We start from the raw sequence: 22,830 nt of genomic DNA, 5'->3' as shown, positions 1-22,830 counted from the left end.
CCAAAGCGGACTGACCACGCCATCTTCGTGCAGTCTTACTTGCCACTCATGTGTTGAAAGCGCGTGGAATAATGCCAAAACGCAAGCGCAAGCTTACCAGATTGCTTGGAAGAGTTTCCCTTCACATAAACAAAAATAAATGCTTAATCCCGCTTCCAACTTGCGACACTTTATTGCGGCACTTTTGCCACAATAACAGTACTCTTTAAAGCATCCATTGCGGAGAGGGTGGCTGGCCACTTTCGCCAGAAATATTGCAAAACGATTATTTATCACTGGTCCATTAAAATACGTAGAACTTCAACCGCTTATATTCGTGCCGCCTCAATCCGCGTTTCCACCGTGTGCGAGCATGGAAGTCGCATGCATCACTGCGCAGGGTATTTTGACTGATGTCATACCAAGCGAGCACGCTACAAACACTGTGTGCATCGCTTGCTCGACCATTACGATCACCATATTTCGTTTTCAGTGACTTCATCGGCTAAGCACTTCGCTGCCACTTCGTTTTGGGGTACGCGTGAAAACTCGCACCGGCTTCAGTCGAATACATCCGGCACTACGCCACCGAGCCGTAAACCAAGAGCGGCCAACTAAACTGCTACCTTGGAGATCACACGTTCTCTATAACTTAACAATCAAGGCTTCAATCGCCCATTCAGAAAGTTGGGTTGGCTACAGCAAAACATCGAGTGGGAGTCACGTGACGTCCCTTTCTACGTCATGGCAATAGCAGCGCCGGTCTCTCCTGTGGCGGCCCTCGAAGCAAATAGCAACAGAACATGCCCAATTTGGCTCGTGTCTCCTGCCGATGTTTCCATTGTTTTTTGTTTTTTTTTTTTTTATTCTTGGCCACGAGACCCGGAAACAACTTGTGCGGGCAGCGATGCAGAAGCTTGGATCGGCAGTGATCCCATCTTGGAAGAGTACAGGCCGAGCCTCCTTATGACAAAGGCCTGGAACGAAGAATGCCGAATCATTGAGCAGTATATATGGAGAAACAGTTTGTTTACAACCGAATGTAAAACATTTGCAGGGGCAGCGTGCAACTTTTAACTTACACAACTCTAACTTCGCGAGCACATCGGCCGTATTGTTCCCGCCATTTTAACCAAGTTTGACCTCGGTTGCTGATAGTTCTCCCTTGTAAGGGAGAACTATCAGCCTTACACACTTGTAAGGCTCTGGAGCGCTCGCATTATCACTTTACTGCAAAGGCTGCAACAAACCGACACACTTTGAACGTATTCTACACATAATCCAACTCCTGACTCCAATTTTCACGAAAAATAAACAAGGCGACTCGTTAACGTGACCGAGGACATCGCGGGCACCTAGCTCGTATAACGCAGGAAAATAGAGAGGTAACGAGGATTCAGTAGTTATTTGCAAAGCTAATAATTAAACAAGAGCCATTAAGTCACACGTTATTCCTTAGTTAGCCCCCATTGTCACCGAATTTGAATTCAATGTCACATACAGTTCGCTTAGGACTGGGGAAAATTGCGGACAGCGGTTGTGTGCAACCCTTTCGAGCACTTGCTTAAGGAATTTTTTGCAATGACATTAACTAAGCCTCCTGAAACCTTACACACGTATCCCCCATAGAACATCCCCTATTTCCACTTAATTTAACTTTGCGGCACGTTGAGTTCTTTCAAGACTTAGGCGAAAATTACTGCGCGGTTCGTAATATACTATTGTACAGTTCTGGAATGCTTGTATATAAGTGATTTCCTACAAATGCTCAATTTACTCTACACAATTGAAACATTTATCGTACATAACCAACAACATGCTTCCTATTCCAACGAAATATAAACAATAAAGATCCTTCATGTCATCGAGGAGACAAGGAAAATCATCTACGCGCCTCGTAAGCAATAGGGAGAAAGCGAGTATTCAGTAATTATTTTTCAAGAACATTATTCACTCACCCACTTCAAGCTTTTGGAGCACGTCTCGCATAACAGGACACTATCTTTAAATATGAAATTGCTGCCACGTTTAGTTCTCTCGGTGCATTGTGGAAAGCTAAGCGTCCCATTATAACGTCTCTAAATAGACAAACACGGGGGTCTGACAATTTTCATTTAGCCCCTAATTAGCCTTCACACTTCAAAATTTACCTGTACATCACCCCAAACATGCAATAATCCATTCCCTCTAAGTACAAACTCGGTTAATCATCCAGTTCGGTCGGGACGCCGTGAAAATGCGCACGCAACATTTTCGAAAGCTTCTAGTTGTGATAACATCTTCGCTGTAATGCAAGTAACGCTGTAGAATAGGCCGAAAGTTTTGAATTTATCGGCAAGTTTCACTGCGTCCACAAGATCTTCACTGCCCGCCTGAACTCGGAAATCTATACTATACATTAGCAAGATTGATACTGTAACAAGTGCTTGCAGTGTGTGTATACCCAAAAATTTGAAAAGTTCATATAATTCAAATCATTGCTGTCAAAAAAAGGAAAGGACAATAAAAGAAGAGAAAAAAAAAAAAACGGAAGAGAACCCTTTACATGGACACATACTGGCGACGTCGTTAAGCACTCAAATGTCTAACTTCCAGTGTCTTTTTTTTTTTTTTTCTGGCACACTTGGCAAATGTTTACCAATTGCGCAGCGCAAGTCTAGTCAATAACTACGTAAGATGTATGCAGCACGTTACAAACGTCATTGCTTCCTCTAGTACTTGTGGTGATGAGGTGCGTCAATATATATCGTGCAAATGTACCGTTACCGCCTTTTACAGTTACTTTTAATGTACACGCGGGCGTTATTGTTTGGGCATGAAAACGTGCTTACGTCTATGATGACGTTGCAGATGAACAGCCCAATGGACAGGTACATGATAATGTCCTGGAAGCGTCGAAACACATACAATATAATGAATTCAGAATATCGCTGCGATTACGATTCGCTCACCATTATCGTTTACATTTAATGCGTTTCAGCGACAACATTTTAATCGGTCGCGCGGGATGCACACGCGGAAAGCGCAAATTAGGATTATGTTTCACGGATTCGTTTATTATGTCTTTACTGATCATTAACAAAAAGAAGACACTAGTTTATAAATGTCAGAATTGATGTCTTGGCCCAAAGTGCGAACCCCCACGAGCATGCCATTAAAAGCCAAAGTGGCGTTCACCATACTGACAAGAAGGCTTGAGCTATCTTCCGATCGTAAAGTTAAAGTATTATGCGTAAAGTGCGACAGCAACAAATGTGCAAGGATTCAAGATTGCTCATTGTCGTGAATAGCCCATATGGTGCCTTTAAGGATATCAAACGCTTCGCTCTCTATTAAGATTTATAAATTGAGCTAATGATTCCTTTTTCAACGTAAAGCCTATCTATCTTGGCCTTCTGCTCACGAATATAAGAGCCAAACCACACTGACCTTTATATAGAACATCGCGAAAACATGCAACCACTAACGTTTGTCGTATAGTTTCCATTTGAAGTGTTTTAATGTTGGCTGATCGATGACGCTGATGGTGACAGATAGATGTTGACGGACCCATCCGAAATATGGTACGTAGTGACTATGAGAGGTACTTTGGTGAGAGCCGAGAGCGCTTAATTAATTTTCACCACCTCCCCCCCCCCCCCCCCACACACACACACACGCACACAGCGAAATGATGAAAGAATCATGGAATTAGGTTTTTAAGATACAGTAGTGTTGTCATTCAATAGGAAGCATATTCGAATTCTCTGAAAGAATTAGACAGTCCACTGGCGTATTATTTGCATAACCCTCACCGTAACTTAATTTGAACTTTCCCCTTCCCCCTAATTTCCTCACTTTATTCTAACGTGCACCGAGTTCTAGGTAAACAAGATAACACTGTAATACGGCATTTCTCATCTTGCTCAATCAGAATGCTCAGCCCTTGTGATCAGAAGCACAATGCTATAGGAAAGCTGAACGACGGCACCATGGCGTCGGAAGTAGCATTTGACGTCACCTCAGGGGACGTATTCTGCGGCGAAGACTTTCGGCGATAGTATCACCGTCAGGAGCGCGCTGATTGGCTGGTTTAGCAAAATCGGATGAGCTGATTGCGTGGTTAAGCACTACGTCACGCGAAGGTGATAGTATCGCCGAGGCGATCGTCCCAGAATACGTCCCTAGGTCTCCACCGTAACTCTTTTTACACGCTCTAGGTCTCGAATAAATCGCTTTGTTTAGCGGTCGTCTATCGGTGGGCCACGGCGGCCGCATTCGATGAGGGCGAAATGCGAAAACACCTGGTGTACTTAGCTTTAGGTGCACGTTAAAGAACCCCAGGTGGTCCAAATTTTCCGGAGTCCCCCACTACGGCGTGCCTCATAATCAAATCGTGGTTTTGGCACGTAAAACCCCATAATTTATTTTTTTTGTCTATCGGTGCTTGAGATAAGCAATTGGGACAAGGGTGGAATCTGGGTTATCCTTCGAGTGAGGGCGTGAACTCATGATATTACGGTATATCTCCGCGTCAGCCGCGATGTCGAAAGAAACCAGCATTGATAAGCGTACTTCTGTCCTCGATGAATTCAGCAACCGACACCAAGGAATGGTATGTTTGCTCTTCGAACAGCCAGCCCTTTCCACGGAGATCACGAGAAAGTTATCACAAGCTTGGCTCGCTCCTCAAAACAATGACATTAGCGCCGCCGTTGGTCAACGGCTATGGCATTCCGCTGAGAACGAGATCGAGCGTTCGATTCCGAGCTGCTGTGGGCGGAGTTCAGAAGTGCTCGTGCACCGAGAGTTGGGAGCGCGGTGAATAACCTCAGGCGTTCAATGTTAATCCGGAGCAGCCCTCTTTCAACCAACCTTCGAGTAAGCGTAAGGTAGTGGCTTTCGGACGTGAAACCCTGCAATTTACATCCCGGCTGAAACAGTGTTGTAAGTTGCCGACGTATGGCACAACCTGATCCAGCAAGCTTTTTCGTAATCTTACGACGTTTCAATATTCGGATCAGCGCCAGATGAAGCATATAATATTCCTTCCCGACCACATCTTTGCACGCTGTCGTAAATTCGAATATGTTAATTGTTTGCTGCCAAATGTCCCTGCAGATTGATCTCCACGAAACAATGCTGGAGAGTTCTGTGTGACAACAGCTTTCTTTACAAAGTACACGAGTGCTGTATCGCTATATAACTATACAAAATTAAGATAACTGGAATGGATAATTGATTGGAACGATTTCTAGAGGCAAGGAAGTGGATAGAGAAAACGGTATGCACAATATAGGCGCGTCACATTTTTCTATCTTATAGCGGCTGGCTGTAGCAAGTCGCTATAGAAAACTTACCGGGTCCAATTTAATGACGGGCTGTCACAGCAAAAGTGAGGATAAGAGTATTAATCGTAAGTTCCATCAGTGCATGCTGCGGCTTAAGATATTCAAATTGTCTTTCAAAAGAGTTTCGCAATGTACCAGCGCACTTCTCAATAATCTCAATGTGAAGATTTTTTTTTTTCTACCTGTTCCTTTTCATTGTTTCCAGTCTAGAAACACCGACTATAGAAGAGCGGCAAGGCGCTTTTTGATCTCTATAAGCCGCTCTCCTTTGACTGCTCTCACATGCTCTTCAATTGAGCAGCAGATGAATCGCCTGCACAATTAAAGTTCGCGCACAAAATTTCTAAAATAATTGCATGCACCTATATCTAACAGTGAGAAGTATTGAGACTCACTTCTTCCACATTCCCATCCTCTTCGGTCTGCAGAAGAAAATAGCACGTGTTAGACACCGTCAGTCGCTCTGCTTTTTTAGGCGGCCAGCCGTCCACACACACGGTTCCCATAGATCTGCTGATTAACAACTGCCTGCGCCATAGACAGCGAAGTTCAGTTCAATTCAGTTTTATTTTCGTTTACATGAAAGAAAAATTTGGAGGACGCTGGAGCTTCCCTTTTAAGAGCGGAGCGCGATAGCATTGAAAAATCCCTGGCTGCTTATCACGCTTTTTTTTCTCGTATATTCAAATTACAACCCGACGCTATCACGTCTGTAGGTTGTGCACGTTAAGTCGTACTTTACGATTTTGCTGACGTATTTTACTTTGAGAAGTTCAATTTCGTTCACTAACGCCCTGCGCCACGCGAAGGGCCTGCACGGTCGGGGTGGTTCGGAATGATGTGGTTCGAGATGATTATTTCCGCCAACGAGGCCGGCGAGTCCACGTCGACACCGATGCCGACGCCGGATTTTCTGCGACACGGGGCCCTTAACGCTGTCGCGTTAAAAGTTTACATTTGCCGCCTTTAATGAAAGCTGCACCCGTATCAGTTAGGAAAAGGGTCACGTGTACGTTTTTCGAAACATAGTTTACGAAACTTTCGAGACAAAGATAAAACTTAACCTTTATTTCAGTCTCTCTCTCCTCTCTACTCTATATATATAGATCATATTATATATATATATATACATGAGAAGAGAAGAAGTACAAGTAATATAGATATAGAGAGAGGCATTCGAACAAAGGATACAAAACTATTTAATATATATTTATATCATATAGGAACCAACAAACAGTACAAGTAATTTCCCCGTGTTGTCCTGGTGTCATTGGCTTCTTCTGACTGATTAATAAAAATCGGGCCCTCGTCTCCTTTCTTCCGTCAATAAATATTGTTAGGGTTACTATAATTATATTTATATATATATCTAGATATTATCTATCTATAATATATATATATAAAATGCAGTGGCGCAGTAATGTCCGCCGGCCTCTTCGAGTATACCAGCTCATGAACTAGAATTATGCTATCTGCCACAGGCAACCTTTAAAGATGTTTGAAAGTGTTCGCTGAAACACCTTGTATATCACATCTACAAAGCGTCTCCCGAAGATGTGGAGGAGATAAGCCCCTTCTCCCTCGAAAATGTTATGTCTTTTACGAAGCACGTGTTTTCGCGTATAAGTTTCGTAGGAGGCGCGCGAAAAGAGTTCGGCGCGCCTCGCAAGGCGCGCCGAACTCTTTTCATGTCGAGAGGCGAGGTGGCGGCGTTGCCCGTCACCCGTAGCGAGGGCGAGAGGAAAGCTGGTTGAAAGGAAATTTTAATGCATGTCGGTCACACTGTCAATGTTGCTGTTGCAGTGACACGCTTTCTTGCTTACCATTTGTCGAAGCAACAACGTGCCGTTCAAGCCGGCGGCTCCCTTGTTATGACGCTGAATTGGGGAGAGAGAGAGAGAGAGAGAGAGAGATCCGAATGTCACGTATGCTTGGAGGACACAACATTTACGTGCTTCTCTTTAGTGTTTCTTTACCAAGCGCTATTAAAATGAAAGAATAATTCCCACACGTGTTTAACCGCCGCTTCTACATTCCCGTACATAAGTTATGTTCTAGAAACTCTATACGGAGAAAATCACTCATCTAACGTAACCGCCTGAGCAAACGTGCTGGCGAACGTTTTATCAATTAAGTCACTGAGCGCATCTTAAATAGTGCAAGCGACAAGACAGAAAAATGAAACAACATGTGGTTGTGTTCTCTCTCGCTCTCTATTTCTTGCTGCCGTTTGCGTGGTTTCAAGATAACAAGTTTCAAGAGCTCAGCTAGTGAGAAACGAAATGGCGCAAGAATACCTGGACGAGACGCACAAGGTGTGGTGCCATTCTCAATTGCTTATTTACTTGTATTCGTAACAATCGTCTCTTCCCCGTCATTTGACACCGTTAAGTGATTTGGCTATGTGTAACCAACTAGCTCTATTCAAGGTGATCGATGCAGTTTGGTCATCGTGCTGATTTTAGGCACGCGTATACGCCGCGCAGCTGTCGTTGGAAGAGTTACTTCGAGACTGAAAAATGCTAATCACGCTTTTGGTTTTTTACGCTTGACCCTTTCAGTAGAAGATTACTTGCCAAGTTTGAATCGCGATCGGCATTCACGGGCCCGAAAAGCCATGGGACAACCACACAGAACAATACGTTAAACAGTCAGCAGACAAGTGCGTAGCAGTGCTTTAATGAAATTTGTGATGCTAATACGGAAATAATTTGCCACTCGGTGCTGTATCGTATGTGTACCTGGGCGTTGCTCTTGGCGATGAGCTCGTACGATTGTAGCTGGAAAAAAAAAAAAAGAAAGGAAACACGGGGTCTTGTCAAACGTCGGGCAGGCCACAGACAACACAAGGAAGGGAGAGGTCACTGCTTTTTTATTGCTTTTTTATTTAAAAAAAGAAAGAGAAAGAAAGAAAGAGAAAGAAAGAAAATAAAGGTGGAGCGTTTAGTTCAGGGGATTATATATCATTTTCGGAAAATATTTCGCCGGAGCCATGGGCCCTTGCGAGCCACGGCCTCCTCCCATTTCATCGCGTTGATGATGGAGTGAATGAAGGTGGACCGAGCCCCGAGCAGTGATAGGGTGAATCAAGAGCGAATGAAGTGCGAATTCAGAGTGAATCAGGGGGTTATGGAAAAGGGGAGTGACTTGCAAAAAATATATGTGAAATTTGAGTGTTCAAGTGAGAAGTGCTAAGTAATGGTTCGAATTTGGTGAATCATAGGAAGGGTGACTTGCAAAAAAAACATGACTAGCAAAAATTACTAAATTGTGGTTTCAGAGTGATGATGATCGAACAAAAAAAAATACTGAGTTACGGTCCGAGTTTGGTGATTGAAGGATGACTTGCAAAATGACTTTGCAAAGTGGTCGTCGTGTCAGAGAGTTAGCGGCACTCGGGCTTTCGCCTTCAAATCGTCTTAGCTGTAGCCATAAAAGACCCCTAGTAATTTTAAACCACCCAGACACACAGATAAGCATTTTATACGTCCACGATAAGCACAGTCACTTTAAGAGACAGTGTGGTTTTCGTTCTTAAAAAATGTGTTTATATACGCCATCAGAGCGAAGCCTGCAGCAAGTTCGATTACGCGCGTAAAAAATGTGTTTATATACGCCATCAGAGCGAAGCCTGCAGTAAGTTCGATTACGCGCGGCGCAGTTGATAGGTCCGAATATTAACCCGCGTATGGTAGCCCAGGGTAGCCCAGACAGATATGTTGGAATTTTTCGAAGCCGTACAGCTTTATTTCCCGCAGAAAAAAAAAGGAAGAGGCAAACACCCAGAGAATGTAGGTTACTTTCAATCACTAGTGTGAACGTCCCTGAGCAGAGACAATACTCATTGGGCGTGCGAGCGGCATACTTTGTTTTCCAGGCTCAACTGCGTCAGTGCTGTACTTCCACCAGTAATACGGAAAGATGAAGACCAGCGACAATGATCACAGACGAAAAGATTACTATAGGTAATCTTTTTATAGGTAACTCCGGGCAACTTGACCAGAGTTATCGCATTCAAACGGGCACTGGACGCTGGCAGTGATGGCGCGTCGTCATTGTGCTTACCAATGCTGGGCCCATTGGGGGTATCGTGAGGGGCATCGGCGTCACCATGGCGGACCTCTCGTACTTGACGTGGATCAAGCCACGCAGCTGCAAAGTGGTCAGTGCAAGGATTTAGTATTATTTTTTAAATTAAATTCCGGGGTTTTACGTGCCACAACCACGATATGATTATGAGGCACGCCGTATAGTGGGGGACTCCGGATTGATTTCGACCACCTGGGGGTTCTTCAACGTGCGCCCAATGCAGGGCACGCGGGCGTTTTTGCATTTCGCCCCCTTCGAAATGCGGCCGCCGCAGCATCCTGCGCCCTATAGGGCATATATCAGCGCTACGCCAAACTCACTACGCCACAACCACGGCGGGTAAAGAAGATATAACATCAACTTCGCGCTCGAGACGCCGGCATCGCGCTACACAATTAATGGATATATCAGTACGATTTTATTCCCTTGGTATCCTCCGCGCCACCGACTCACCGTCCTTTCACAGATGAAAATAAAAGTGAGCTGCTACTCGAACCAGTTATATCCGCCGATAAAATGATTGATTGATTGATTGATTGATTGATTGATTGATTGATTGATTGATTGATTGATTGATTGATTGATTGATTGATTGATTGATTGAAGGCCACACCTTGCCTCTGAGGGACACTGGCGAAGGCCGCTGTACTACTATTAACCACCCAATTTTCAATATGCAAAGGCGTTTCTGCGTTCACGCTTCGTCAATGTTCTGCCATCCTACGCGAGCACGATGGTATAACAGCGGTGCCGAGCTCAACACAGCAGAACGCCATTGCAGGTGAATCGCCGCGGTAGGCGCCCCACTCCCATCCGATAAGAAGCGGATGGGAGTGCAACTGAAATCTAATCGATGCGTTATTCCATCCTTTGAATCAGCACAAAAGGTGCTTGGTTTCCTTCGAAGGCACGTGACGGAAAAGAATTCTCCACTCGTGGTCGAAATGTCACGGATCGCAGCGAAACTAAGAAATATCTAAGCGCCCTCTGCTAGCCGTCAACGCCTTGCCACAAGCTATCTGCATATGTTCGCGTGCACGAGCAACAGATAAGAGCGGAAATGGACAAGTGCCTACGATCTCCAAGCGCTAAGTGCGAGGGCGTCAAGTGCCAACAATCAGATACGCTGACATTGTGATAAATGAATTTGTTTAAGCTTACAAAGGCACGCATGCATAAGGTCAGCTCGCTGGCGAATATCAACGTTTGATGAATACCAGAACTTTACATGCTTTCTCTCTCTCTCTCTCTCTCTATATATATATATATATATATATATATATATATATATATCTTTTTTTTGTATGGCGTATTACAGCTTGCCACCTTGTCGGCGTACATAAGATTAAGAGTTGCCTATACGAGTACCTCAATTATCGCTACTGTGCAGCTGTTTACGTTCACTCTCGATCGAATCAAGCCCCCCGCCCCCTCGTTGCTCCACAAGAAATTAAACATGCCACCCTGCCCATCGAGTACTCGAAACACTTGTATTTGTACGTTCTTGCGGAATAATTTCGCTTTGGCTGTTTCTAGATTCAACAGGTTTCTGTCTGTCTCTTCCGTGCGCCAAAGATTGCGCATATGATAAGGAGGGACAAAACGTAGCATACGCTTTGTTTGAGCTAATTGGCCAGACATACTGGTATAATAATCAGGCCGCCAAAAAAACGGAAACGAAGGAGACGGAGAGCGCCCGTCCTGTTTATTTGTGTCTCTTCGTCTCCGTTTGCTTTCTTTCTTTCTTAAGGTCCATGTTGTTTTCGCTTTGGGTCATCGTGGACCTCCTCCCACTGGCCCAGTTCTCCATTCGTTTTTTTTTTTTTTTCTACTCGGGGTGGGAAGCCCTTAGATTGGATTGGAACATGTTAGACGACTTATTCTGTCTTGCACGTACTAACGGAATGTGTCGCCAACGTCTTCGAAGTTTTTGCCTGGAGATATTTCGTATCGAGAACTTGAACCATTATAACCCTGCTCTCATTTAAACGCAGGTCATAAGTTCACGCTTTCTGTTCAGCATGTGCACCGCACGTTAGAGAGAGAGACACACTCTTGTCAAGAGCGCCCGAGTCACTCCGGTGATCTTGACAAGAGTGTGAGTGGCGTGCTGACGAATAACGAGGGCGCTGTTTGAGCGCATGCAGTCGCCAGGTATTGGAGAGCGTGTGTGCTTGCGCGCAATGGGAGCAATGTTAGTGTTTGCGCTTAGGGTGATCAGGTCACATTAGCAATCAAGTGCTCATAGCAGCTGCTGTTTAGAATGAAGGCCTGCGGAACAATATTTCTTTAATAGATATCTGCGTTAGGTGCCATGTCAGCCACTTCTATCCATCAGGTAGAAGAAATGTTGAAGCTATATAATTGCTAATTAGATGTGCTCCTAATCAACTTGCCCGCATAATCAGGTCTAGTCAGGTGATTATTGATATGCACATTTCATGTCTAGCGCCCCGATAATCATATCTTGTTCACCGAATAAGTACAAACGCACTCAAGTGATATCTTGCAGTACTGCACCGTAATTCTACCAAACCCTTTCGTTCCTCTGCAGCCCACTGCACAAAAAGTGCGGCTGCCTGTTCTCCAATGAGCGGTGACAGTCACTCTTCACGGACCGTCTATACAAAGAGCAACAGTGGAGCGATGGAGTGTTTATCCGCGGCCGAGGTACACATGACCACAGAAACACATTACGCCAGGTTGCTGTGCTGTATATATGCGTCATTTGCTTTACAATTTCAGTAATTTTACTTTAACGTTTACTTGGGTGTATTATCGGGATCCCATACCTCGGCGTTGAAGAGGCCCAGGAAGATCAGCAGGAAGATGGGCCGCGTCTTGCATAGGTGCGTCATTATCGTCATGCCCTTCTGGTTGTCCTTTTGAGAGCAAACGAAATCAAGAGCCGGCGTTACGAGTTAAGCAGCCGTACAGTTTGTCATGTTACGTCAAACTTGATCCACTGCAATACCATATGGGTAGTTATAACTTAAAACAAAACCACGCTTAAGGCACACGACAGGTGCAAGTTGGAGTCAAAGAACATAGAACAATGAAGACAGGACAGGATCAGTGTTTCTAACTGGCAAACCACATGGAACTTCACCTCGGATGCTCATGTACTTGGCAACGGAGAAGTCGTTTTGTTCTGCGTTTATTGACAGGATTTTATTGAAATTAACTTCATTTAAAGAGCTGAAGGTAAACATTACCTACTGTAATAAGCATAAAGTTTATTGAGTTTTTTTTTTCCGCTTTTTCTTTCTTCTTGCAATGTTTGTCTGAAAATTGGTGTGCCTCTAACTATACGTAATGAAAATAGATACCACACTAGCGCGGACTACATCTACTGGGACGTCCAAAGTAGTACAAGTGAATGAGCTGAAGATGTATGAGTATTAAAAGTTGCCCTACAGGTGCTCCTCACCGACATGTACCAAGTGCTCCACACTCTCGTAGTAGAGGAGACAACGAAGCGATCGACTTACGGTCACCAGGATGGAGAACAGCAGCATCAAGAAAATATGCTGATCCCGAAAAAGCAGGCTCCGAAACTGAGAGACACCACCATTTCTGCGGGGGAGAGATGCACGCAAAAAGAAAGGAACTGTATAGATTATTCACTGAATTGCTTAAAAACAAGATGAACAATTAAGATTTTTGTCAAATACCACTGCATCAAGCTAGTCGTACAACGATAAAGCTTCCGAAAATGGTGCGAAATGATAATTCTACACATCCTGCACTCTTACGAACACTGCGTGAACTCGCAACTCCGGTACAGTACAACACCGGCGCTTCGTTATATGTGTATTCCAGTCGGAACCACGCCTGCTTTTGAGCGCCTTTATTTCAGGATCACCCTGACCATAGGGCGATTCGAGGGTATATCCTATAGGGTGGGGGGGTATCGAGTATTGAGCTGCATGCTCAATACTGTCGGCCGGCATGTCTCGAAGGAGCCCCCCCCCCCCCCCCCCCCCCGACGATTTGGATTTACCAGTGGTCCTGACGTCATTTACTGCAGCTGCGCAGAATTTATAGTTTAATATGTGTTTAAAAACCGCGCCAAAAGTACATCAGAAAAGTACGAAACTAGCTTGCTAAGCCACGTGAAGAGGACTTTTTAATTTTTTTTTTTTTCCTCAGTACGAAGTGCGTAAAGAAATAATCATTTAAAAAATACTACATAAAACTTTTTTCGCAGGCAAGTGGGCAACTTCAGAATGCTTCAGAAACGCGTTTGTACTAGAATGTACTATCATACTTGTGACCTCCGACATCACATAGGTGTCGTCTCGGAGGCCATGTAATACTATGGTCCTAGTAATACCATGCACTCTACTTTGCCGATATACCCTACTATTAGAGCCATCCAGCCCAAATTGGTAATGGTATAACCTCATTTACGTAGAGTTAAACGGTGACACCTAGCATCTTCTACAAGGTCTATTCGTTGTTCCCGAAAGCAGAGACCGAATAAATGTACTTGATCACTCCTTTATGAGACATTGAAGGTTATTGACGATTGATTCTAAAGCTTGCTAAGGTTTTTCGAACACCTGACCTACTTACGAACACGCACAACATAAAAAGCATGATGCAGAAAAAAATGCTCTAAGATATTTGTAACGCCCTATCGACTACGCTGAATCGTCGGTAGCGTGGCCGAGCGGTCTAAGGCGCTGGTTTAAGGCACCAGTCTCTTCGGGGGCGTGGGTTCGAATCCCACCGCTGCCACACATTTTTTTTTTCTTTTTTTTAATGATGTGCAGCTTGGAGAGAACTCACCTTCCCACTGCAGTATGGCCGCGGCGAAGGCTACCGTGTTCGCGCTCTGCAATAAGTTCCAAACGCAACGACGACACCATTAGCAGCCACTCACATAGAACCGTAGCCTCCTGAATAATGCTTTCGGAGTATTGGAGGCATCACCGGTATTTTTATAGGAGGCTACGGTTGCAACAGGTGTCGTCGCACTCACCCCGCAAATCACGACCAGGCAGGTGATGCCCACTTTAGTCTCGCAAGTCCACATGGCGGAAAGACCACGTCGAAGTTCTGCGTGTGTAAAACGATTGATGTTTGATTCCGGATAAGACCTAGAAACGCGGTGAAAATGTCCAGAACATCCATACTCAGCCAAAAGGAGTTCGTGGCACTGCCTTCGTTATCGTAAGGCGTACGACCTGTCGTCACGCAACATTTTATTGCATTCCGTCATCGGAAAAGAATGAATACATTCCTGAAAGTACGTAAGGCCTAATTGACCTAGCAAGTTTCGCTGACTCCACGGCCCGCATACGAGAACATATTGGGATTTTATACCTACCAATACTACGAACTTAAGAGCCACCTAATAGTGGGTGGCTCTTTTATTTTGACCGATTAATTTTGACCACCTTGGGTTCTCGAACGTGCACGGTACACCAGCGTTCGAACTTGCATTTCGCCCCCATCGGAAAGCATCTACCGCCACCGGGATCGAACCCGTGACCTCGTGCACAGCAGGGCAACTCTGAGGTACTCGGTGTGTCCGAGTACCTACGCTAAGTTTGTATGGGTGTTCTGTGGCTGTAGTGGCTGTGCCGCGAAATCAGAAAATGCCAAGAATAATGGCAACAACGAATGGCAAGAACAGCAACTAAACAAATTAGAGGGGGGAAAGTACTGCAGCGCATTTATGTGTCAACGAGCGCGACCAGCGTGTTTCTTTGCGTGAACACGAAGAAATCTCAAATAGCCTTGGCACACAGGCGTACTTAGCGGTAGGTAACGCGTTTACGTCCGCTGAAATCAACGGCCCGTTGGTCTAGGGGTATGATTCTCGCTTTGGGTGCGAGAGGTCCCGGGTTCAAATCCCGGACGGGCCCACTTTTTTTTTTTTTTTTGCAATAATGACTGTTTTTATTTGTTTGTTTGTTTGTGTTGGTTCCGTTGTTCTTTGAATGTGTTGCTGTCGGCTGACCACATCGGCTGTCGCGATTGTTGGCTTCAGCACCACGAGCGCAAAGGTGCCAGCCAGTCTCCTTCGCGCTCGTGGTGCTGGAACCAATGGCGACAGCCGAAGTGGACAGTCCACGAGGTGGATTCTTACAAAATAACCCCCCACCCCCCGGTTAAAATACGTGCCAAGTTCAACAGAGCGGTATCGCAGCGGTGAGCGGTCACGTGAATCTGCAAATCATAGGCGTGCTATCCAAGCAGGAATTTAGTCGCCGGTTTAGTCACCGGCCGCTGAAAGAAGTAAACAGGAGACATCCCGCCGTCCGAAACGAAGTGCGTCGCCGTCGAAAGGTCTTGCTGCGACTGTTGAAATCTAGTGGAACCTGATGGAATTAAACTCTTATGGGTGCAGCATTGCCTCCGAGATCTCCAACGCGACCCGTGCGCGCAGCCTAATGTCGGAGGCCGTGTATGTGGGGTTTAGCGATATAGAATGTGGGCCCGACATGACGCCCAATACGATGTACGACGCGGTGGTACCTGCTTTTGAGTGTTGGAACCCGTCGAAAACTTGGCTGGTCGTGCGTACGTCAGATTGTACCACGTGCCTTCTGCTGAAACCTGTATGCATAGCCTCCTCCGTGCTGTACATGTAGATTCGCTGGGTCTCCGCGTTCTTGTTGGCTCATTTTAGTCGAGCAATAATTTATTCCGTGAATGTCCGAAGAGCTTATTAAATTTTGAATTTAAATTGTGTGAAAAACGGGCGTATAACAGGCGAAAATGCAGAAAAAAATGTCCCCGTAAACATTGTTCCCGGGGAAAACGATTTGTAGGAAAAAATGGCCCTAAGTGAAAACACCGACTCCTCGAGGAACCCACTCGGAAATGGAAGGCTATAAATTTGCTAACTTTGCCCAAAGTACAGTGTTTATTGGGTGAACTTGTGCCCTGAAGCAAAAAAAACTCGGCGGCGGCATAGCTGTCGAGAGACCCGTCGCGGTATAGACAATATGGCATCGCGCTGCTGAGCTAGCGATCGCTACGGCGCGCCTCATAATCAGATCGTGGTATTGGCACGTAAAACCCCATTATATATTATTTGTTTAATTGGCAACAGCTGAATTGGCGATGACAGGAAAGCAAACCATGCAAAAGTGCAGCCGTCGCGTAGTCATTCGTATGCCAATGTATTTCGTATAGCGATGAGCTGGATTATTATTGTGACGTGGTATTTCATTACATGAGTTTTCACAACTCTCTCTGACGTTTGGGCCATTTTGTTTCCTGCTTTACATGCGGGGCCATTGTGTTCCGAAACCCGGGAAATACGGGTCGAGCGTCATCGCGTCGACCATGCGTATATAGCGCCACCAGGGGCGTAGCCAGGGGGGGGGGGGGGGGGGGGGGGGGGGGGGGGGCGTCTTCTTCGCATGCGAGCTGATTGTGGAGAGACATATCTGAAGAATCATTTGAAAAATTGCCTCAGCAATGTCATGGTATTTAAGCCCACATGTGCAAAACTTAATCATAGAAATTTGTTGTGAAATTATCAAAGAAAAGCCTACAGATGCAAAAGTAAACACTGCAGGCTGCTTCTCCATATTTGCTGACCTGGCGAAACGACGGATATTGCTGGAATTGAACAGCTTACTGTCTGTGCAAGGTACCTAAACAAGGATGCTAGCGACATCGAAGGGGTGTTTTTAGGTTTTAGAACCGGAATAGATTCCCTCTCTCATTGCGACTGCAGGTTCTATGTAAATGTGTACAAACTGCTGCAAATTCGAGTCACCCTTCCAGTGACCATTGCCAGAGCAGAGAGAACATTTATTTAACATGAGATTACTAAAAAAAAACTACTTGCGCTCTACAATGTCTGAGAAACGCATGGTTATAGCTGGCGCTTCTATACGCCCACAGAGACGTCGGCATCAACGTGTCCGAAGTCATTGACCGCTTCGCTAAACTTCCCCGCCGAGTGCCGCGAAGCAGCAAGAATCAATGCAAGTAAAAAGCACTGTTACTTCAGGTCCATAAACTCATAATTATGAAAACGTATGACAGTTCATTAGCTTTTAAAACCGCAGAAATTTTCGCCGTTTATTCTAACAGTTAGTAACATGATCAAAATTATCATGCGAATACAAAAATTACGAGGACATCAATAACCAATTTTGACCGATCTTGCTCATTGAAAACCCGGCCCACGCGGCGTTTCCCAACAAACAGTTCAACTTACCGCATCATCTTTGGCCTTTTATTTTCTCTTTAGCTGCCTGCTTTTACTTCTTTTTTGAACCGAAGCAATACCCTTCTTTAATTTTGGGTGAAGAATAACTGTTGCCGCTCTGCAGGCAGTTAAATTACACATTTTCGTACTGATTTCTGCTGCCGCGACCGCCGCATGACCCAAGTACATATCACGATTTCTGTGATCATAGTTTTGTTCTTGCCTGGATCGTCTGTCTTTCTATGCGTAAAGTTTACTGTCTGTGACTGCGCAACATGTTTATTTGTCTTGTTTGACGCATTATATACTGTGACGTCTGCCTAAATACGTAGATTTATTGCAGACTTATACGTATATTTAAATATCTTGTTGCGAGGTTTTGTGTATACAAGCAGTGAACTTTGTTTCCGGTGACACTTTTTTTGCCTTTTATCAAGTTGTATCTTCGCATTTGTATATTCCATTCTATCTTGGCATTTCTAATGTATATTTTGCAGAACTCCTACTTTTTATTTGTACTCACTGTTGCGAGTATAATCTCGGTGCACTTACAATACGTGCACGATCGGCAACAGCTGCTCCTGCGCAATCTATTGCAACGAAGGATAGCGTCATTGAGGTTTTTCCCTGGCCGTAGCATATGTACAAAAATGTAAACAACGTTCTTGAATGACAAAGATTCATTAAAATATTTGTCTCAACTTGTTCTTTTCATGGCCTTTACATTTTTCATATCAGCTGCAAGCACTGCTTTGCTGGTTTCGAACTGATATAGTTCTAAAGTTCGTGTGATATTGTTTACTTAATAAATATTGCAAAAAAAAACGCCGAAGCATTGATATCTATTATTTCTGCCATAATTTTTGGGACATACAAATATATTCTTTTATGAAAAAAATAATTGGAGGACGCTTAAGTTTCGCCTTTAAGAGTGGAAGGCGATAGCGTTATCGGGCCCCGTTCGCATCGCATTTTTCTGTGGGTAGGCCTCACTGCAACACAGAACGTGGGAAAGCCAGCTTACAAAGACTAAGTTACACCGATCCCCTTAAAGTCGGCTTCACTTTTAAACAGAAATGCATTGCTGGGAAGACGTTTTTCCAGGGGCAATATATGTCGTCTCATATTAAAATATGAAGGCCCTATGGCTTGCTTCATTATTTTATTAATTGTTTGCTATTGTCTCAAGGCGCGCGCGTGTCGAAAACGCATTAGGCAGGCCAAGACCCAATTTGACCTGCCGAGGATGCGAGCGCCATCTGGATAATATTTTCCCCCGAGCGCGCCGCTGCTGGTATGATAGAAATGCCGGAAAAGGGGTTCGTGTTTGAGTTTCCTCGTAACATAATTATGTTTTCTCGTACATTCAAATTACAGCCCGATGCCACCATGTGTGTAGGTTGTGGTTAAGTCGTACTTCGCCATTTTTCTGACGGATTTCACTGAGAAATTCAATTTTTGTTCGCTAACACTTTGCACCTCGCGGAGGGCCTGCGGGGTCGGTGTGGTTCGGGATGATTTTCTCCGCCACGGATGCCGACATCCACGCCGATGCCGGCGAAGACGCCAGATTTTCTGCGACACGGGGCCCTTAACGCTATCGCATTAATACATATTTTACTTCACAGTGCGTAGCGTTCAATAACTCGTTTGCAGCATCTAATACACAATGGCATTGACAATGGCAATGCAGTTATTTATTTATTTTTAGTTATCACAGTACCCACAGCGCCATTTCTGGCATTACAGTGGGGAATTATTCATGTATTTGATCCCTCAACGAATTCTATAAGGAGGAGGCCGCGCTGCAACGTGAGCCCCCCGAAAAAATGTTCTGGCTACGCCACTGAGCGTCCTTTTCCAATTTGAATTGGCTCAACGTGGTAACGCGTACGTCGATCCCCTTTTGTGTTTCACAGAATAAAAGAGCGCGCTGAAACCTTTTACTGGAGTAGCTGTATACCTATCCTACGTTCAACTCAATTTTCCAGAGTTCTCGTTGATACCTTCCAATGAAGTACAGCGTGAATGAACCACACTCGTATAGAGTGGTCGAGTGGCCCGCCGCTGCAAACTGCGCGAGCGTCCGCAGCCGATGTACCTAGCGGGAGATGCTGGGTTCCAGATCTGTTGAGCGTGAGACGTGACCGTGCGTAGTCTTATTGTGGTGCGTCAGCGTGTTTTCTTTTTGCCAGAAATAGCGGCCAAATCGATCGATTGACCATTTAAAACCAAGAGTAATTCACGCTGTACGTTCACATCGATCGGAGTAAACGTAAGATACAAGCACCCTACTCTCGTACAAAGTCAGTTGCGTCCTTGCCACCACTCCATTGTATACAATTACAGTGCATAAGCCACTTCGCCTGCGAACCGAATGGCGCTCAACGTGCTTTTCGAATTCCCTGCTCAAGTAGGCACAGCTCGCGGATAGAAATAAGATCACAATTGCGGGAAAATACGAATGATGTGCGCATTTCAACGGCTGGTCACTCTTACCGTTCTGAGACGAGGCCCGGCACGTCCGTTGACTGTTCTTCTTCTTCGTCGCTTCAGTATGCGTGCTCTGCGCGCGTGTAGGCTTGATGATGTTGATTCCTTTCCATCATGACACAAACCAACGAGGGCGGTTGGCGCGTATGCTAGCGCCAATTAAGCTATGCTATACTTCTCGCCATGACTGCCACGCCGTCGAAACGACCAGGTGGCGTAAAGGGTCGCAAACAAGATCGCTTTTCCGCTCGTAGGTTGGCACAAGCGAGGAAAGTATACAAATGAAGAAAGGAAAGAAAATACAACGTATACTTAATCGTTGTAATCTACATTAAACGAGGCTTTCGTGAAACGTTTCAATTATACATGCTATGCAAAACGATCACTTGATGCGCGCAACTTTATTTTACTTCCAACTAAGCGATGAGAGGAACTGTTCATGTCCTTTTCAACACAGCTAATGCATACGTGCCTGCTCGGTAAGATGTTTCCTTTTGGTGAGAATGCGCCTAATTCCGTATCTTGGCAGATGCAAATGCTACACACTCCCACGATATGCGGGGATTTATATGCTGAGCCATATACCACGTTCTCCAACCCACTCGCCCACGCGACCGAGAAACCGACGGAGCAGTCACGCCGAACTCCGGGAACGCCCGCCTCGGCTGCGGGAGGCTGTGGGTTCGATTCCCACCGCCGCCGGGCACCCACTGGTTCAAAAGGGTACAAGCGTACCCCGGCCTGGCGTTCGGCTTCCTTCAGGGGTGATACGCTTGGGAAAGGAGCCTGCGCCCTGAATTCCCGTCGAAACCAACGTGAGCACGGAAAGAAAGAAAGAAAGAAAGAAAGAAAGAAAGAAAGAAAGAAAGAAAGAAAGAAAGAAAGAAAGAAAGAAAGAAAGAAAGAAAGGATTATGCGCTTGACGGTGAACATGTGTTGTAGTGAGAATATTTCGGTATTGCTTAAGTTACTAATACAGCTCAAATGTTTATTCTGGTTAGCGCTAAGCGACCTTTCCTATATGCTGACGGCTGCTAACGTTACCGATGGTGAATGTGCGCGCAGGGTGCATCCGTAGCGACCGCACTGACCCTGACCTTCCAGGCGTGGGCCGTGACCGGACGGCTGCTGCACGGTCCAAAGCCGCTCAGGATGCCTAGCTCACTGGACCGCTGTCCCGGCACGGATCACTTCGGTGTCAATGCTACCCTGCCGACACCGTGAGCAGTGAACATTTTTCAGTGTCGTCACTCTATGATGTCCCGTATATAGTCCCCAAGCTAGAGACCGCTCGGCCAATGAACTTATTTGCTACGCATGCACGTCCTGCGCTCGCCTACACGTTACCCTTCAAGGATGGCGGCAGAAAGCCAAAATGGGTACAGCGTTGTTGGTATTATGCAAGAGGTCATTTTCAGTTGTCGGCTGACTCCCTTTATAACGCATTCTCTCCGTTTACTTGACATAGGAGTGAGCAAGCGGCGCCCGTGTTTTTCATCTACCGACTGTCCAGCTTCTGGAGCGGCCTGTTGTCAACGTTGGCCACCATCTTCATCGGCCTCGTCATCAGCTGGCTCACTGGTACGTAGTCCACTAGCTCGGGACTTCGCACGATTACAAAGAAAAAAAGAAAGTAGCAGTTTCGCTTGACAGGCGAAGCATATTAATTGACAGCCATAGCAAAGTATTAGACGATTATGTACACAACGTAATTAAAGTCCGTGTAATTATATGGGCCACATAAATTGCAGTAAAGATTCAGACAAACCAAGCGTGGTGTCCCGCGCAACTCCCCGCGGGGACAGAAGCGTTTCTTCCCGAGCTACAAACACTCGGCCGGGAATAGGGGCTAGCGGGACAAGCGCCTAGCCTTCGCGCGTGCATCCGCTCGGTGCCATCGCGCGCGACCTTGTGAGAGAATGTAAGATAAACAAAAACGGTAAATTGCATGAAAAGGACAGAAATGAAAAAAAAAAAAAGGTCCATGGAGATTTGGAAAAAATTCAGAGCCCTTCCCCTGTCGAGAAAATGGGGGTAAGCGAAGTTTGTGGCAAGACGACACTGTCGCACGCGTTCCGCTTCGTTTGCCCTAAATTCAGGGTCGGCGGCTCTTCGCTGACGTTTGACCTCAACATCGCGCTCCCGCAACTCCGGGTCCGCGGCTCTTCGCTGATGTTTTCCGATGGCTTCGGAAGCCCTCACGCTAGAATCGGACGACAAGCTTCGCTTATCCCCCTTTTCTCGACAGGGGAAGGGCTGGTGATTTTGTCTATTTGGGTCCCACGAGTGACAAGGGCCTTTCAAAGTCGCGTTACAGGTCCCCGAGCCCACAGGGGTATGTGCCATTGAGCTTGACCCTTTCAGCATTATCACCAGGATCGGCCCACACGACAGGGGTGTGTGCCATTGAGCTTGGACCCTTTCTGCACTATCACTAGGATCGGCTCACTTTTGAGCGTAACACCACCACCGCCGCCGCCCAAACTTATGAGCCTGTAAAGCTTCGCTTAAAACGGCAAGAATGAAATCGGGAGGGAAAATCTGTGAGTGCTTTGCTGTTTGAGGTCCGATCAGCTGGCTGCCTGGAGACAAAAACATACCGGAGCAAATATCTGCCATAGGATGAAAAGTGTGCATGTCTGCTGCAACAAAAGCCTGGAACCGACTCAGCTCATTGTAATGGAATGCGAAGATATCCACCCAGCGAGACCCGAAGAGAACGTCCACCTTCCAGAAGCGAAGGGATTCAAAAAGAAT

General features: G+C 45.6%; 2 protein-coding genes and 2 non-coding genes across 6 annotated transcripts in view; 3 read left to right on the top strand and 1 right to left on the bottom strand.

Annotated features, from left to right (window-relative positions):
• The window catches only part of LOC119442266 (sodium-coupled monocarboxylate transporter 2), a 62,321-nt gene that overhangs the window by 33,333 nt on the left and 6,158 nt on the right, over window positions 1-22,830 (top strand). Inside the window, exons 13-14 of the mRNA XM_037707077.2 lie at window positions 21,139-21,293; window positions 21,542-21,654. Of these exons, the coding sequence (XP_037563005.1) occupies window positions 21,139-21,293; window positions 21,542-21,654 (268 nt within the window). The remainder of the gene's footprint in view (window positions 1-21,138; window positions 21,294-21,541; window positions 21,655-22,830) is intronic.
• Window positions 721-20,142, bottom strand: LOC119442267 (uncharacterized). Of its 3 annotated transcripts, XM_049662016.1 has the most exons (12): window positions 20,080-20,142; window positions 14,386-14,462; window positions 14,193-14,238; window positions 12,890-12,974; window positions 12,191-12,280; window positions 9,375-9,461; window positions 8,051-8,089; window positions 7,133-7,186; window positions 5,705-5,731; window positions 5,319-5,339; window positions 2,811-2,864; window positions 721-956 (listed from the first exon to the last, which is right to left on the bottom strand). In XM_049662016.1, the coding sequence occupies exons 4-12, from the start codon at window positions 12,914-12,916 to the stop codon at window positions 843-845; spliced, it is 513 nt and encodes a 170-aa protein (XP_049517973.1). In that variant the 5' UTR covers window positions 12,917-12,974; window positions 14,193-14,238; window positions 14,386-14,462; window positions 20,080-20,142; the 3' UTR covers window positions 721-842. The 3 variants fall into 3 exon arrangements, with proteins under 3 accessions (XP_049517973.1, XP_049517972.1, XP_049517974.1); XM_049662015.1 differs by lacking the exon at window positions 20,080-20,142 and having other exon boundaries at window positions 14,386-14,681; XM_049662017.1 differs by lacking the exons at window positions 5,319-5,339; window positions 20,080-20,142 and having other exon boundaries at window positions 14,386-14,681.
• Trnal-aag (transfer RNA leucine (anticodon AAG)) lies at window positions 14,060-14,141 on the top strand. The gene has a single exon. It is a non-coding gene; the product is annotated as a tRNA-Leu (tRNA).
• Trnap-ugg (transfer RNA proline (anticodon UGG)) lies at window positions 15,203-15,274 on the top strand. The gene has a single exon. It is a non-coding gene; the product is annotated as a tRNA-Pro (tRNA).

This window comes from Dermacentor silvarum, chromosome 2, assembly GCF_013339745.2.
Source record: "Dermacentor silvarum isolate Dsil-2018 chromosome 2, BIME_Dsil_1.4, whole genome shotgun sequence".
Lineage (NCBI taxonomy): Eukaryota > Metazoa > Arthropoda > Arachnida > Ixodida > Ixodidae > Dermacentor > Dermacentor silvarum.
The sequence above is the reverse complement of the archived record's forward strand: the minus strand, read 5'-3'. Positions and strand labels throughout refer to the sequence as shown.

What these genes read in the sequence shown, in the direction of transcription:
- LOC119442267 (XM_049662016.1), bottom strand. Translation starts at nt 12,916, where the DNA reads ATGCTGCTGTTCTCCATCCTGGTGACC. An exon ending in AGGATGGGAATGTGGAAGAA is followed by an intron (nt 5,340 to 5,704) that starts GTGAGTCTCAAT and finishes TTGCTGTGACAG; the next exon opens with CCCGTCATTAAATTGGACCC. An exon ending in CCGTCATTAAATTGGACCCG is followed by an intron (nt 2,865 to 5,318) that starts GTAAGTTTTCTA and finishes CGACGCTTCCAG; the next exon opens with GACATTATCATGTACCTGTC.